Raw genomic sequence first — 16,417 nt, 5'->3', positions numbered from 1 at the left:
CCCAAATGTTACTCAGCTCTCCTGTCCCCCTCCCCAGCCACCGCTTTCACTTGTAAATATCAAATATATCAACTATATCAGCCTAATTGTGGTCACAAAACAACCACTACAAAGCAACGAATTATATTCGGAATATGTGCATATGTATATGAAAGCACGTTTTGTGATGTGAAATGCCACTACCTGGTAGGGTAGCTGAGAAGGCTACTCGCTATGCAGGGCGTTATTTTAACCAAATCAACAAGCACTGCTACCGTGAGGTCTGCTGGGAGCTGTGGGCGAAGCTGTGTTAGATGGGGTGCCCTTGGTCTGTGGCTTTGAGGGAACAGGATATTGCTTGTGCTCCGTGTTTTGGGGTAGGTGTGGAGAGGAAAGGCAGGAAAATGGTCATTCTAATATTAGATGAATCTCAAGAAAATTGAATAATAGTACGGTCTTACTGTGCTTTGCTCTTGATTGACTTCCAATTCAAGTGTCACATGGCATTTCTCGGGATAAGAAAAATCTTGCACAAACCCAGGAGTGGAAATGAACCGCCACTGGCCGTGGAGGGCACCGAAGGACAGCTAGGATTTCTCAATCTGAGGTCTGGGAGAGAGTTCTGGGAAACGGTGGCAGCGGCAGCCGCAGCTGTAGAACTTCCGACAGCTGTTTGGTTTTGGCAGGCCAGGCTGCCGCTCGCTGAAGAGAGCTGTGCGGCTTCCATCCGGGGCCCCTCCTGTCATGCAGCCTCTAAGATGCCTTCCAGGAGAGGAGTCACGCTCTCTCCCTCTCTTCCCCTTTTCACAGGGAGAAGGAAAACGGGCAGGGAAGCGCCATGGTGGTCAGATGGGTCATGGATGTGGAAAAAAGTGAAACCACTGATGCAAAGTGATTGGACAAATCAGACTGTATCCCTGCATCCAAAAGTATCGTACCAGTTTTGCTGGCCTCCTCTCGTCTCTTAAGTAAAGGAAGTGCCATTTATTCTCAAGACTAACTGTTATTTTTGTTAAATCCTTTTTAAATGCATTTTTAAATCTTTATTTTAAGGGAGAGGGAGAGGAGGAGGGGCAGGGAGAGAAAGGAGAGACACAGGATCCCAAGCAGGCTCCGCACTGTCAGCGCAGAGTGCTGGCTAAGCTACCCAGGCCCCCGTATAATTGCTTTTTAAAATATTATTCAGATTTATGCACGTCTAAATGCTAAACAGACTAAAAAATAAAGACCAATTTGTAAATAAGCCTATTTTAATGTTGCTTACAATAGAATACATAGTTCTCTTGATGGCTGCAGGTAGGTAAGGCTGTCTGGCTGTATTCAGAGAATCACCACAGTAATGGTGTTTTCCTCACTGGTGAGTAGCCTTCAGTAATTGTCAAGAGTTACTTGTCTGAAAGTGCTGTCAAACCAGCAAGACTGCATTTATGCATCCATCGTTCTCAGGATTGTTGGTAACCTGGGCATATTTTCCCCAAATAACCTTGCCTCCTTGTGTCACAAGGCCCAACTCCCTCACGTTCACCTCAATGACAGTACCTTTGGTAATAACACCCAAAGACCTATATAGTGGGGATGAGGGATTCTTTTTTACACCAAGTATTGGCAGACAAAAGGTGGCTTTCAATTCAGGATGTGTTATGTGGCCTTTTTGAATTTTTTTTTTCCAACGTTTTTATTTTTATTTTTGGGACAGAGAGAGACAGAGCATGAACGGGGGAGGGGCAGAGAGAGAGGGAGACACAGAATCGGAAACAGGCTCCAGGCTCTGAGCCATCAGCCCAGAGCCTGACGCGGGGCTCGAACTCACGGACCGCGAGATCGTGACCTGGCTGAAGTCGGACGCTTAACCGACTGCGCCACCCAGGCGCCCCAGCCTTTTTGAAACGTAAGCCCATTGGCCTAATGAATCTTTCATATTTAGGTGGTTTTCGAGTAAAGCCATCTCCAACAAAGCAGACTTTAGTAACCATCCTCTTCCATGCTTTCTTTTTTCTCTTTCCTGTTCGAATAGCTTTTAATACTGCTGTTTCTCCCTGGGCATGAACTTTGGGCATAGGGACTTCCCATTTTCCTGCTTTCTCTTTTCATTTTTGTTTAATCATATTGGAAAGTACTTTAGCTCGGGACTGTCCCTCCCTGTCCAGTAGATACGCAGGTACTGCTCCTTGTGGAGTCTTTTCATTCTTTGGCTTGGTGTTTCTCTTTTCATGCATCTTGATAGTCTTTTTCATTTGTATTTTCTCAGCGTGGCGCTGTTTATGGTAAAGCTTACCAATCATCTTTTTTGCCTTCTTTGAACGTTCATGAGCCTCTTGACCTTCCTTCTTTCTCTTTTTCTCATGGTAATCCAAACGATAGCCATAGTGCTTCCGGCCTAACTCAATATATTCGTTTTGTGGCTTGGTGACGGCCGCAGAGCCACCGGGTGCAGCTGCCAGGGCACAAAGACTTATCGTTATTAATACAATTTTGGTATTTTGTAGAGAATGACAATGGACACTAAATATTCTAGCTTTCGGTTGACACATTGCAGGTTTCCACTTTGCATTCATTCCTCTCTTTTAAGGTACATAGTATTCTTACAGAAATATAATTTTATTCACTCGGTGTTTAACCAAGACTTAGAAGACTACTTAAGTTGCAAGCCAATCCCAATCAGCCAGTGTGAACAGTCCTATGTTAAGCTGTATTGGTGCTTCAGGGAGAAAGTGATGGAAGGGACTCCATGTTGGTTTCATGGAACTGAGGTATGAATAATGGGCAAGTAATGGACCACCTGGTGTTCATGCCGGTAGACCCCCCTCCTGCACATTTGCTTTCACAAGCACTTGACACAGGTTCTACATTTTTTAAATGTGCCAAGTACATAAATTTGGTTGGTGTGTTTTTCTAAGTGCTCTCTGTGACTCTGTAAAAGGAGCATTAACCATTAGGAAGGTTACAACACTGGGTAGAAAAGTAAAAGTATTTTTTGAATTTTGTTCTCCACAGGTTAACTTTTGGCTTCAATGTGTTTTTAGTTTTGTTTTGTTTTTGTTCCCCCACCCTTACTACATTGGCATATGTGAGAGAGAGAGAGAGAGTGTGTGTGTGTGTGTGTGTGTGTGTGTGTTGAATAGATAATAACTAATTAGGAATTCTCTTGAGAAAAAGTCTCAGCCAGAGAAATATGGGGAAACCATGCTGGAGAACTCTGACACAGCTGTTTAATTTTGGCAAGGAAGAAAATTGGAGTTCTTCTTTGTTTGGGTATATGAGGCACCGTTGTACCATGCTGCAGTGTGATTTGACCGGAGGGAAGCTAATGCATGGGCACGTGCTTTATACCTGCTGTCTTATTTGGTCCTCAAATAACCCTTTGAAGCAGGTGTTATTATTCTCCTTGTAGAGACAAGGAAGTTGAGACTTAGCTAAGTTACAAAATTTGCCCCAGGCATATTTTTTAAAGGATTTGACCAACTTTTGAATCCAGACATTTCTAAACTCAAAGACCCTGTTCTTTCTACTACACCAAATGGCCCAGTACCCAACTTATGTTGGGTTAAATAAGTCTTTTTTGTCTTTCAAATAAAAATGCAAGCAACATTGAACATTTATTCTGTTTAGTGTTTCTCAACAGAGTAACAGATAGTTTCTCTGGAGCCCTTATGTTCTCACTGAGAATTTGATTGCTTTTGTTTTCATTTTGATAAGAACCCATTCTTATTCTGGATAGTAAGCATATTCTGGATCACCTGGATTGTCACTTTATAACTGAGTACTACTCTATTATGTAAGCAATTCTGGTTCTATTTGTGTTTTCATTGACACCAAGAAGTATTTCTCCACCTCAGAGATTGCTAGCTGCTCTACCAACATCCACTCTTTCTTACTTCCTTACTAACAGAACCCTGATTTGACTGCAGGTGGCAATATTCCTGTATTACCCAGACTCTCTTGAAGTTAAGAATGGCCATGTGACACATATCATTCTGGCCAATGATATGTAAGAGAGTTATTGGGTGGGGCTTCCCAGAAAGATTCTTAAACATGGCTACTTAGAGGCTAATGCATTTTGCACTGTCTGTTCTTTCTCCTTTTCTAGGCTGGAAAGAGATTGAGTTATGACCACGAGGGCAGGAAAACATGCTAGGGATGGCTGCAAACGGGATGAGTCTGAGTCTCTGATGACTACAAAAAAACCCCACAAAAAACAAACAAACAAACAAAAAAAAACCCACAACATCATGACAGTGATGGATATGGCTATCTACACACTACTTATTATATGAGAACCATAAGCTGATATTCAAAATAGCTTTAGTGTGATGCGGTGCCTGGGTGGCTCAGCGTTTGATTTGAGTTTAAGTGACTGACTCTTGGTTTCGGTCAGGTCATGATCTCACAGTCTGTAAGTTCAAGCCCCACATCAGGCTCTGCACTGACAACATGGAGCCTGCTTGAGATTCTCTCTCTCTCTCTCTCTCTCTCTCTCTCTCTCTCTCTCTGCCCCTCCCTGCTCTCTCTCAAAAAATAAACTAAAAAAAATTTTTTTTAAATGGCTTTAGTGCGATAATTTATATACCATGCAATTCACCTGTTTTAAGTGTATAATTCAATGATTTTTAGTAAATTTTCAAAGTTGTGCAAACATCGCCACTCCTCAAATGTAGAAGAAGATCCTGCTTACCAAATCCTACTCCCAACCCTAGGCAACTATTCATCTGCTTTCTGTTCCTATAGATTTGCCTTTTCTGGACATTTCATATAAACAGAATAATACAATGTATAATTCTTTTGCATCTGGTTTCTTTCACTTAGCTTGCTGGTTTTCAGGTTCATCCATGTAGTAGCATGTATCAGTAGTTCTTTCTTATTGCTGAATCATACTCCATTATATAGCTATCCCACATTTTGTTTATCCATTCATCAGTTCATGGACATGTGGATTGTTTCTACTCCTTTGATATGAGTAAGGTTGCTATGAACACATACATGTCTTTGTGAGACATGTGTTTTCATTGATCTTGGGTGGATACTTAGGAGTGGAATTATGTTTAACTTTTTAAAAATTTATTTATTTTTGAGACAGAGAGAGTGAGAGAGAGAGAGCACATGCGAGTGGAGGTGGGACAGAGAGAGAGAGAGAGAGAGAGAGAGAGAGAGAGAGAGAATCCCAAGTGGGGACTCCATCTCACGGATTGTGAGATCATGACCTGAGCTGAAATCAAGAGTCAGACTCTTAACCAGCCGAACCATCCAGGCGCCCCTGTTTAACTTTTTTTAAAGAAACTGCCAAACTGTTTTTCAAAGTTGCTGTACCACCTTACATTCTCACCAGCAATGTATGAGGGTTCCAGTTTTCCCATATTCTCACTAATAATTATTTTGTCTTTTTGATTATACCCATTCTGTTGGTCATGAAATGGGATCTTACTGTTGTTTTAATTTGCATTTCCCTAATGACTAATGATATTGAGCATCTTTTCATGTGCTTATTCATCTTTTAATGGGTTTGTCTCTTATTAGTTTATAAAGAGATTTTTATATATTCTGGTTAGAAATCCTTTATCAGAAATACTATCAGCACATATTTTGTTCCAGACTGTGGTTTATATTTTCACTTTATTTTTGATAATTTTGAAACACCAAAGTTTTTAATTTAAATGAAGTGTATTTTTCCCATGTTTTTTCTTTTATATATTATGCTTTTGGTGTTGTATTTAAAAACACTTTTCTGCATCCTTTATATTTCCACATAGACTTTAGGATCAGCTTATCAATTTCTACCAAAAGTCTACTGGAATTTTGATAGGAACTGTGTTGAATCTATAGGTCAGTTCGAGGATAATTGCCATCTTAATTATACTGAGTGATGTAATCCGTGAATATAGAATGTCTCTCCTTTTTTTTAGGTCTGTAATTTCTCACAGCAATAATTTATAGTTTTCAGTGTACAAATCTCATACATCTTTTATTCCTTAGTTTCTGAAGTCACTGTTTTACGGACTTTTTTCTGCTAAATTGAAATCCTGATTCATGTTCTAATTGGCAAATAAAATAGAAAGTTAAAGGAATAGAAGTAGACTTAACATACATAAATAATATTTTCCTGTGAAGGGTAAATGATTCTTGGTGCATTATATAAATGATCAGTTTCACAGTGGAAAATGAACACAAATGGTGAAGAAACCAAATAACTGCAGGGCACACAGAACATTGGCATATCCTGGGCACCTAAATGCCTCAGTCAGTTGAGCATCCGACTCTTGATTTCTGCTCAGTTCATGATCTCATGGTTGGTGGGCTCAAGCCCTGTATTGGATTCTGTGCTGTCAGTGCAGAGCCTGCTTGGGATCCTCTGTCTCCCTCTCTCTCTGTCTCTCCGCAGCTCTTGCTCGCTCTCTCTCTCTCTCTCAAAATAAATACACTAAAAAAAATTGGCATATCCAACCCAAATGAACCTTTGCCTTATAGTTAGTACCATATGTGTGAAAGCCAATAAAGCAACATGATCTGTCACAATAACTAATTAACTGGTTGTATATCATTTTTGTTTGTATTTGTAAATTTATTTTATGTATTACCAGCATAAAAATTTATACCTAGTTTTACATTTATTGGCCCAATATTTTTCCCTTTAATGGATGTCTGGTATTCAACATGGGGAAACACTGATTTTAGTTTATTAGTTTACAGAGCATTTTCAGTTTACCATCTTATTATTCTCACAGCAACCCTGGAGCTTGGGTAAACTAAGAGTTTTTAGTATTCCCACATTATAAATGATGCAGATAAAACTCATAGACATAACTGATGTGCATAATTTTATACATCTCTAATGTGGCAGTTCTGGGATATAAAATTAGGAATTCAGGCTCCAAATCCCTAACCCTTTCTGCTACATGTATTAGTGATTCTTGATCACTTTCTTAAACCCTACTAAGGACACAAGGGAAATATAAAACTTTTGTGAGGCTTTGCAATCTATGTAGGGAGGTAAAACCCATGAAACGTGTTAAAAGTAAGGTTAGTGCAAGAGAGTCCACAGCCCAGACACCAAGTTCTTTTGGCATCTACAGAATGCAGACAACTCAATGGACTTGAGTAACTGAGTAGGAAAACATGACCTGAACCATGTAGAGGGCACTATCAGGCAGCCCAGATCCATGACCCCACCCTACCTGCCTTCGGAACTGGAGCACTCATTCCCCCCAGCTGCTTGGAATATTAACAGTCAACAGTTCTCTTCCAGGAGCCTCTCTGGGGAATTGCCCATGGCCAAAGATAGCTGCCTTGCCCAAGGGCAGCCCATATCTAATGTCTGGTTGATGGTGGGGGGACTTAAAGGCTGACCCTTTCTTCTCAGCTTGGGTCAACTCTGAAGAGCCATCCCAGCCCCAGAGCTCCCTTACAGGATGAGCTAGGCTTTTCTGCAGCTGCATTAGCAGCCGGCTTCTCCTTCTGCCCTGTATTACTTCCTCTAGTCCCTCCCAGCTGTAGATCCCCAGCGTGCTCCTTGATGAAGTTCCTCCTGGTGACCTCCATCTCAGTTGGCTTCCTGGGGAACCAGCCTGCACCAAATGATCTCTAAGGTTTCCAGGGAGTGGTAACAGCATGAACAAAGGCCTTAAGGCCAGAATTCTTGAGGCCATAGCAGAGCAAATGGAATAGTGTTTTATAGAAGCTAGAAAACAGTGGCCAATGGTGGAAGACTTTGGAAAACAGGATGAGGTATCAGCCTTGATGGAGAAACACTGCAAAAAGCCTTCACTGACCCAGTGAGAATATTGGAGCGACCCAGACATTCCCTTGACACAGCAAATGTGTCACCTAATATCAACCCAGACCCTGAACATTTACTGCTCCATTCATCTGATTCTGTGAACTCTGTCCTGAAGCCAGAAAGGGAAAGTCTGAATTTAAGATCTCCCCTGCCAACTTTCTTTTTGTGTGATTTTAGAGCTTCTGTTGCTCATTGGGGAAATGGGTATGTTTTGAGGATTGAAATATTCCTAATTTCAGTGGCAGTTCATTGGTATCATGTGATAGAAGGCTTCCAGGGCCAATATAACTTTTGGTGATGCTAGGCTAAATTAGGTTAAATGTATGTCTTTACTGTAGGTTTTCTCAGTCTTTAATATATTGCTGTGCCTTGTGGTCTCAAGGAGGAGGATGGTAATGTAAATCATCTTACCTTAACTGATCAGGAAGACCTTTCCCCACTCCTGACACCCTCCAGGGAGCATCTCCTAGGCTTGTGTCCTGCTGAAGCCATACTGAGAAACTCTGGCCCATCACATAGGCAGTTAGCAAATGTTAAATCAGATCGTATCAATTACCATGGTCTGCCCTGCCTTAACCTTCACCTAAGTTAGGAATCTCTCAGAAATATGTTAAGACTTCCCATTGACTTTGGTAGTCAAGATCAATGTGGTCTTGCTTATTTAATTCAGCTAGGCATACTTCACTTTAAGGATATCTCCAAATCACGATGTGTATCTTTTAATTTTATTTTTTTAATTTTATAATGCTTATTTATTTTTGAGAGAGAGAGACAGAATGTGAGTGGAGGAGGGGCAGAGAGAGAGGGAGACACAGTATCCAAAGCAGGACCCCGGCTCTGAGCTGTCAACACAGAGCCCACCACGGGGCTCGAACTCACAAACTGTGAGATCATGACCTGAGCCAAAGTCAGATGCTTAGCTGACTGAGCCACCCAGTGCCCCGCACATGTATCTTTTAAAGAACAGTACTCTCTCAAGCCTTTAGATTGGAGAGAAATGTGGGTTTCCAATGCATGTACTCTCTATTGGATGGGTGGTGTCCACCCTGTTGTGCTGAAACATATGATGGCTGCCTTGCAGGGACAGAGCAATGTGTGGAGAAGGATGCTGAAGCTGTGTTTGGACTGTGTGAGCAAGTGTGTTCTGATAGATGAGTGATATCCTCCATTAACACAGCACTTGCTACCTTTATTTTAGGCTGTAGTTTAACTGATACATTCCTTTGCCTTTTGAAGACAGTGGGGGAATAAATTGTAAACTATCCCCAATGCATGTTCAGAACTAACTCATTATCGTCATCTTCTTCTTTAGAGAAGTTGAGTCTATGCCAGTGTCCTTCATATCAGTTAATGGCAGTGGCCTCCGCCATCATATCCATGATATCCATGACCACTCAGTCACCAACTCTTCTAAAGATGCCTCAAATCATCCTCCTCCCCATCACAGATGCCACTCCCATTCTACAAATGCTACGAATTCTCACCCAACTGCTACAGCTTCTCTCTGGCCTTCTTTAAATCTCTCCTGCGATTTACCCACCTGTCTACCCATTCAGGTGGGTCTCCTTCTCAAACCTTTTAATGAATTCCTCAGGGTAAAGCCTAAACTCCTAAATTTGGCATGAGAGGCCTCCCAAATCTGTATCCTACTTATCTCTGGTATCATTCTTGCTATTTTCTTATGCTCTACCAAAACCACTCTACTGAACTGCCTAATTCATGCTGTTCTTAGCTTCCATGCCTTTGCTGTATCTTCTGCCTGAAATGTTCACTCTGTCCTTTACCTGCCAGGTTAATGCCTACCCGTCACAGGAATTCAGCTCAGCCATCAACTACTCCAGAAAATCTTGCTTGACCCCTCCCTTGCCCAGACTTGCTTAGATGCCCTAACCAATTATATGTAGTATGTCTAAATAATGTAAATATGCAATGTATAATTGTCTGTTTATATGCCTGTCTGCACCTTGATAGTGGGGATATGTCTTCTTTCATCTCTATATTCCTAGTACCTATTAACATGCCTGCTTTGTCTTAAGTACTCAATAAAAAATGTATGGACTAAGTGAAGGAAGTAAAAATCTGTCATGAATAAAATTATGCCAACAGCAGCCCATGGATATTGAGAACATAATCCATGCTCAGGTAAAGAATTTTCTTTATGGATTAAGAATGATTGCCATGCATGGCTGGTAGGGTCTGAAAAGGAAAAGCAGGCAACAGGGTGTCATCAGTAAAACCAGCACTGAGCAGATTCTGTTAGCCTTAAGTGTCATATAAAGCAACATGGACACTGAGTTACATCTTTCTTTCCCTGGAAACCAATCACTTTGAGATGTGCTTAGCTGGGTTTAAAGTAATTTCCCTCTTTTGTGTGTGGCCATTCTAGGTATTTGCCCATATCTGTACTTCTGTAGCTGTCTTTTTAAAAATGCCTATAATTTGGCTTATTTTCTTCATGGATTACAATAATTTTTTTTAATGTTTATACTTGTTTTTGAGGCAGAGGCAGAGCATGAGGGGGAGAGGGCAGAGAGGGAGACACAGAATCGGAAGCAGACTCCAGGCTCTGAGCTGTCAGCACGGAGCCCGACGTAGGGCTCGAACTTGTCAACTGAGAGATCATGACCTGAGTCAAAGTTGGACACTCAACCGACTGAACCATCCAGGTGCCCCCATGGATTACTATAAAAAGAACACCTTACTACTGATTAAATCAGATTTAAGTCAACCCAAGTGACCTATGGTGAATTACCAAGTAGATTAATACTTCTTCTCAACTAAGTGACGACAGAGGAAGAATTGAGTGTGAGTTGTCACCTCCTGGTTAAATTCTTCATTGTACTTTCATCGCTGTGTTTTCTGCCAGTCATAGCCTCTACATCTTGGTTTTGAATGGCCTTGGGAATACGGTCTTCCAGACTCTTCAGTGCCCCCATTGTTTGGATTTTGTTTTTTTATACACATATATTTACAATGTGCTATAATCTAAGAACCCGAATTTAAAATAAACATGCAGTCCCCTCTCACTCATCTGATGGTGAGACCTTCAGCAACTGAGGCCAAGTGAAACCTAGACAGATACCCTAAAGTCAGACAACGAAGTCAACAGTGGTCAGCAAAACTGTTTATAAAGTCCACGTATATTACACTCAAGTAGGACACGAGTGTGTGCGGAGGAGTAAGCTACCATTGTGTGGAAATTTCACTCGTTCCCAAATGGTGCTAAATAAAGAAAGCTTTTTACACAAAGCAGTACCTGCAATGCTCTTATCACATGGCTCCCAGTCACAGTGCTGTGTCTAACACTAATGTGCTAGGGATAAAAAGCAGTAGAAAAGCTGGAAGCAATAGCTGCGTATACTTCAGTAACGCTCTGAGATTCAAAACTCAAGTGGAAATGAGTGTATAATGGTGTAGCAAAGCTGATCCCTTGTAAACCTCCTGAACAACTTGCCATCAACTTTTCTCTGCTGTCTCCTCTCCTAATCACCTCAGATTCATATCCGCTTCCCCAGGAAGGGGCAGAATGGAGCTGTGGGCAGAGCACTGTCTGGGAGTCTGCAGGGCCTCTGCATGTAGGCCAGCCTAGGGTCCAGGAATCCCTGCCATGAGCTTCCTCAGTGCCAGAGGCTTTGCTCTCATGAGCTTATGCAGCGCGCATAACCACACCAAGAGGAGGCACTGAGGCTTGGAGAAGCCAAGTTTCCGAGCCATGGTCACTGAGCAGGATCAGGTGTAACCTGCTTAGAGGCCCTGCCCTAGTCTGTGGAAATGTCATAAGTCCTTTCCCTTTCTGGAAAATTATAATTTTGTTAAGGTAAAAAAAAAGTTCTATGTTTCAGGTTCTTAGTTTTCAAATGAAAAAATCTAATTATGTGGTCCTTGCCCTCTGTCTTAGTTATCTATTGTTTTGTAACCGTTTACTATAAGATTTAACAGCTTGCAACAACAAACATTTGTTATCTCACAGTTTCAGATGGTCAGGAATCTGGGAGCTGCTTAGCTGGGTGGGTGGTCCTGGCACAGAGTCTCTCCTGAGATCATGGTCAGAATGTTCATTGGGGCTGCAGTTCTCCGGAGACTTGAGTGGGTCCTCTTGCAAGTTGGCTCATGCACATGGATGGAGGCTGGCCTCCATTCCTCACCATGTGGCCCTTGCCAGTGGTTGCTTGAGTGTTCTTATAACAGAGTGGCTAACTTCCCCCAGTACAGGTGACTGAGGAGAAAGAATGGGAGAGAGAGAAAGCAGATGTGTCTTTTTAAACCTAGTGTCACTTCTGCTTTTCTTTTCTAAGTCCAGCCCTCACTCAGGGAGAAGGGAATTAGGTCCCACTTCATTAAGAGAAGAGCACCAAAGAATTTTGGGCATATTTTAAAACCACCCCACTCTCGAGGCACCTGGGTGGCTCAGTCAGTTAAGCAGGCGACTCTTGATTTTGACTGAGGTCATGATCTCATGGTTCATGGGATTGAGCCCTGTGTCAGGCTCTGCACAGGGATTCTCTCTCTCTCTCCGTCTCTGTTTGCCCCTCCCATGTGCCCTCTAAATAAACAAATAAATAAATAAACTTAAAAACTTACAAAAATAACACCCCACTCTCTCTAACCCATATCCATACATCTTCTGAGGAAAACAAAACAAAACGGAAAAGCACCACCACTAAAGGTAAATTGCTTTGCTTTTTCTGTTTGACTGTCACTTGCATGTTCTTGCCACCCAGTGGCTTCAATTAAGAAAACATTTCCCCATCCGTGAACTGCTTCCTAAGGAAATGGTTATTTGCATAACAGAGAAATCTTTACTTTTGCAAGGAATTTACAGGGACATATAATACAACTTGTCCTTTCGATTAAGCTCTGATTTGGACCAGGCACTCCATCTGAGAATCTGCCTCCCACTCTTTATCATGTGGGCCAGTGGCCTAAGGTGGGGCCACCAGAAGGCTGAGTTCTCCCACAGATCCCCCCCCCCCCCACTCTTCTCTCCTCCTGTCTCCCTAGATGAGGCCTGGGCCTCAGGGTGGGGATTAGCCTGCTGCCCGGGATTCCCAGCCTCAGGACTGACAGCAAAGGTCATTAGGTCCTGGGAGTCATCTCTCCCTGGGCCAGTTGATCTTAGTTGGGATCAGCCAGTTACTTCCAGGCTTGAATGAAAGTTCTACTAATTACTAGGGCCACCTGGCAACCTGGAGAACTCTGCTTGTTGGCCATTCCCAGCTGTCTGCCCAGACTCTGGGTGGACATTCTGTAAAAAGACTTCCATGGCTCCAGGAGGGCGGCCCTAAGGTTAATTCTATAGTTTAAAGCGACTTTCTTAGAAGAAGTGAGCAGAACCAGTTCTAGAATCAAGGTGTTTTTACCTTTCCCCCACCGCACCTACCTTAATCAGAATTAGTATAAGGAAGTTCTGCCACTTAAATCAGACACCAAGACTAACTAAACACTTCAAATTATGATTTCTTCCTATGAGAGGAAATGATTAAAATTTCTAAAAATTACAATTATAGACAAGTTATGCTTAAAAATACATGTGTGTATATACATATTTCAAATGCGTTTATTAGTATGGAATACTTTAAAACCTTTAGCTTTCATTCTGCCTGAAATGAAGTGAATTTTACACTAAAGGGGTGGAGGTAGTTATTAAAACAAAGTAACTGAAACCTTAGGAAAACTAAGAATGAAAAAATATGTGCCTCTATTTGACCATTCATACCCACAAAATGTTTGTTGAGGTGACTGCTATAGTCAACTCTCTAAATGCTGGGGACAACTATAAATAAAACAAAGTCCCGCTAGTATAGAGCTGATACGATACTGGGAGTTAAACAATAAACAAACAAGAACATATGTAGTATTTTAAATGTGGTATGCGCTAAAGACAAAGCAGAGGCGTGTGCTCTCATACAAAGCCCCAAAGTGTGGAGGCAGGGAGAGGCATCAAGTAAGAAGTATAACGTTAAACAGGACGGTCAAGGAAGACCTCAAAGCCAAGGCAACATTTGAGGAGCGATCTGGAGAACGTATGGTTGCAAGTCACAGGCTATCCAGGGCAAGACACAGGCTATCCAGGGCAAGAGAGTTCCAAGCAGAAGCAGAAAGTGCAAAGGCCCTGAGGCAAGAAGGTGCTGGGCCTGATCAAGGGCTAATGAAAGGGCTTTGTGGCAGGGACCAAATGAAGGGATGAACAGGTCCTGTGGGTGCCAGGAGGCAGATGATAGAAATCTCTGCAAGCTCTTAGCAGGGCTTTGGCTTCTACTGGGAATGAAATGAGGACGATGAGAAGGTTTTAAGCAAACCTGAGAAATGATATAATCAGATTATGTTTTAGAAGTATCCTGGATATTGTGTTGAGTATTTACCAAGGTAAGAGAGGTTGGAAGGACAGAAGCAGAGAATCTGGGTAGAAAACCTTTGTAGTAATCCAAGTGAGAGATGATGGTTGTTCAGAATGGTGGCAGTGGAGGTGATGAGTAGTGGGCAGATTCTGGATATATTTGAAGGTTCAGCCAAAGAAGATTTGCTGGTGGGCTGTAGGGTGTGAGACGCAGGGAAGAGTCAAGGATGACCCCAGAGTTTAGGCCTGATTGACATAAAGCATGGAGCTGTCATTTACTGAAATGGGGAAGACTGTGAGTAAAGAGTTTGCAGGAGTCAGGTGTTGGGGAAATGGAAGTTTGTTTTAGGCCTTATAAATTTAAGACATACATCTATTAAACATGCAAGTAGAAATGGTGAGTTTGCAGTGAGATACAGGAATCTGAGTTTAGGGATTGGTCCAGGCTAGAGGTATAAGGGTTGAAGTCACCAGCCAAGAATCTGGATGGCATTTCCCAGGAAGTGAGTTCCAGATAGAGAACAAGCCCAAGGACTGAGCCTTGTGTATTCTAGTGTAGCACTGTGCAACAGAACATTCTGTGATGGGAATGTTCTCTCCTCCTTCACTAGACACAGGTGACTACTGAGCACTTAAAATAGGACTAGTGCCAACTAAGTAACTGAATTTTTACTATTCTGAAATTTAAATTTAAGAAGCCACGTGTAACTAGTGGCTACCATATTGGACAGCACAGCTCTAGTAGCTAGAAGTGAGGGAGAGAGGAGAAATCAGCAGAGGACAGGTTTTAACACAGGAAGAGAACCAGAAGAGAACGTTGCCTCAGAAACTGATTGTAGAATAGTTGAATAGTGCTCATAGATCTAGTTTGAGGAAGACTGGGAAATCTTGGGATTTAGGAAGGTGTAGCCATTTCAGTGGCATGGGAGAACAAAACCAACTGGAGAGTGTTCAAAAGAGAATAAAGGGCAGAGAGAAATTGTAGACAGTAAGTCTGGACAACTCTCTCAGGAAGTGTTGTGGTTGCCTACAAGAGTGTGGGAGGGAATGGACTCGGGAAATATAGAGGAGACCAGGCAGCACAAAGGGCACACTTGGGATAAGCAGTCGTGAATTTAAAGTGAGTATGGTTGTATATTTTTCTCCAGCCACATATGTCAGCCTGGAAATAGGCACAGAGTAGCAAAGAACTAAATTTAACCACAGTTGGGATTTAACTTGAGTCTGAAGTTGGTGGTTATAACGATGGGCCATGGAATCTAAGATGTGTAGAGAGAGAAGGGAGGACATAATGGGACTGAGGGATGGGAGGAAGATGGACAGTCTATGTATGGGGTGCAGGGTCTAGTGCAGCTGAAGAATTATTGGAATTAGAATATTAGAGTTAGCCAGAATGAGAAAACAAGATTGTTGGAGACTAAGAGGATTGAAATTGAAATTTTGGAGGTCATGATGTTGTTGGTAATGGCATGGTGAGGATAGGACCATGGGAGTGGATGTAACTGAGATAGAATCGAAGAGGAAGGAAGTCAAGGAACTTACAGGCCAAGATATTGGAGGGCTATCTAGCCGACATGGAAATCCCCAAGAATTAGAACTCACATCAGAGACTGACTCTTCAAGGCATGAGGCAGGTAAGCTGCGAGATAACTACAACTAAGAGGGCTAATTAGAGGCGGTATCAGGAGTCTGTTGGTAGAAGAGTCAGAGCAGGGTGTTAGGGAGGAGCAACAATTGTCTGGAAGCAAGAGAGGAGCAAAGACACCTACTCATCCCCCAGGCCCCTAGCTAGAGAAAGGCAAGAGAGAAAACAGCTACCACTTGGAAGTGGTGTAGAAAGAGCTGTAGGGGAGACAGTGCTTTCAGGCTCCTGTTAGAGCAAGACAATGAAGGGAATGTTCCAAGAAGAGGGCCCCCTGGAAGGGCTGTGGAGGACTGGGGGCAGCGGTCTGAGGAAGTTGTACAAAGCTGTATAGGAAGGCACTTAGGTAGATAAACAGTGACCTGGGAGTCGAGGGGGCATAACCAAGAGTGCTAGAGCAAGAGGGATTAGTGACAGTGTTGGGGCCAGCTCGGAACCAGCAGCTGGCATATGTTAGGTGATTCATAAAGGTCATTTTCCTCCTCTCCTCCTCAACAGCCTCTTAAATTTCATCTCCTCTCATACTGAAGGAACTTATGTCTTCCCATTGGTATTCGCATGCCAAAAGTCAAAGATTCCTTTTTCTTCCAAAACCGAGAACCCACATAATTCTCAAACGAAATGACCGTATGTCTGCTTCCCTTCTCTTCCCCCATGTGCCACCCAGGACCAGTGTCATGGGCATTTAACC

The 16,417-nt window shown here is 42.4% G+C and overlaps 2 protein-coding genes across 5 annotated transcripts in view; one reads left to right on the top strand and one right to left on the bottom strand.

Annotated features, from left to right (window-relative positions):
• The window catches only part of LOC101094201 (schwannomin-interacting protein 1), a 579,710-nt gene that overhangs the window by 495,994 nt on the left and 67,299 nt on the right, over positions 1–16,417 (top strand). The gene's annotated exons all lie outside the window — the stretch shown is intronic.
• Positions 1,268–7,509, bottom strand: LOC109491414 (ribosome biogenesis protein NSA2 homolog). The gene is given in 3 exon segments (XM_023260436.2): positions 1,268–1,626; positions 1,835–2,413; positions 7,377–7,509. Coding segments are annotated over 3 exon segments (954 nt in total). The 3' UTR covers positions 1,268–1,384.

The sequence above is a fragment of the Felis catus genome, chromosome C2, assembly GCF_018350175.1.
Source record: "Felis catus isolate Fca126 chromosome C2, F.catus_Fca126_mat1.0, whole genome shotgun sequence".
Lineage (NCBI taxonomy): Eukaryota > Metazoa > Chordata > Mammalia > Carnivora > Felidae > Felis > Felis catus.
The sequence above is the reverse complement of the archived record's forward strand: the minus strand, read 5'-3'. Positions and strand labels throughout refer to the sequence as shown.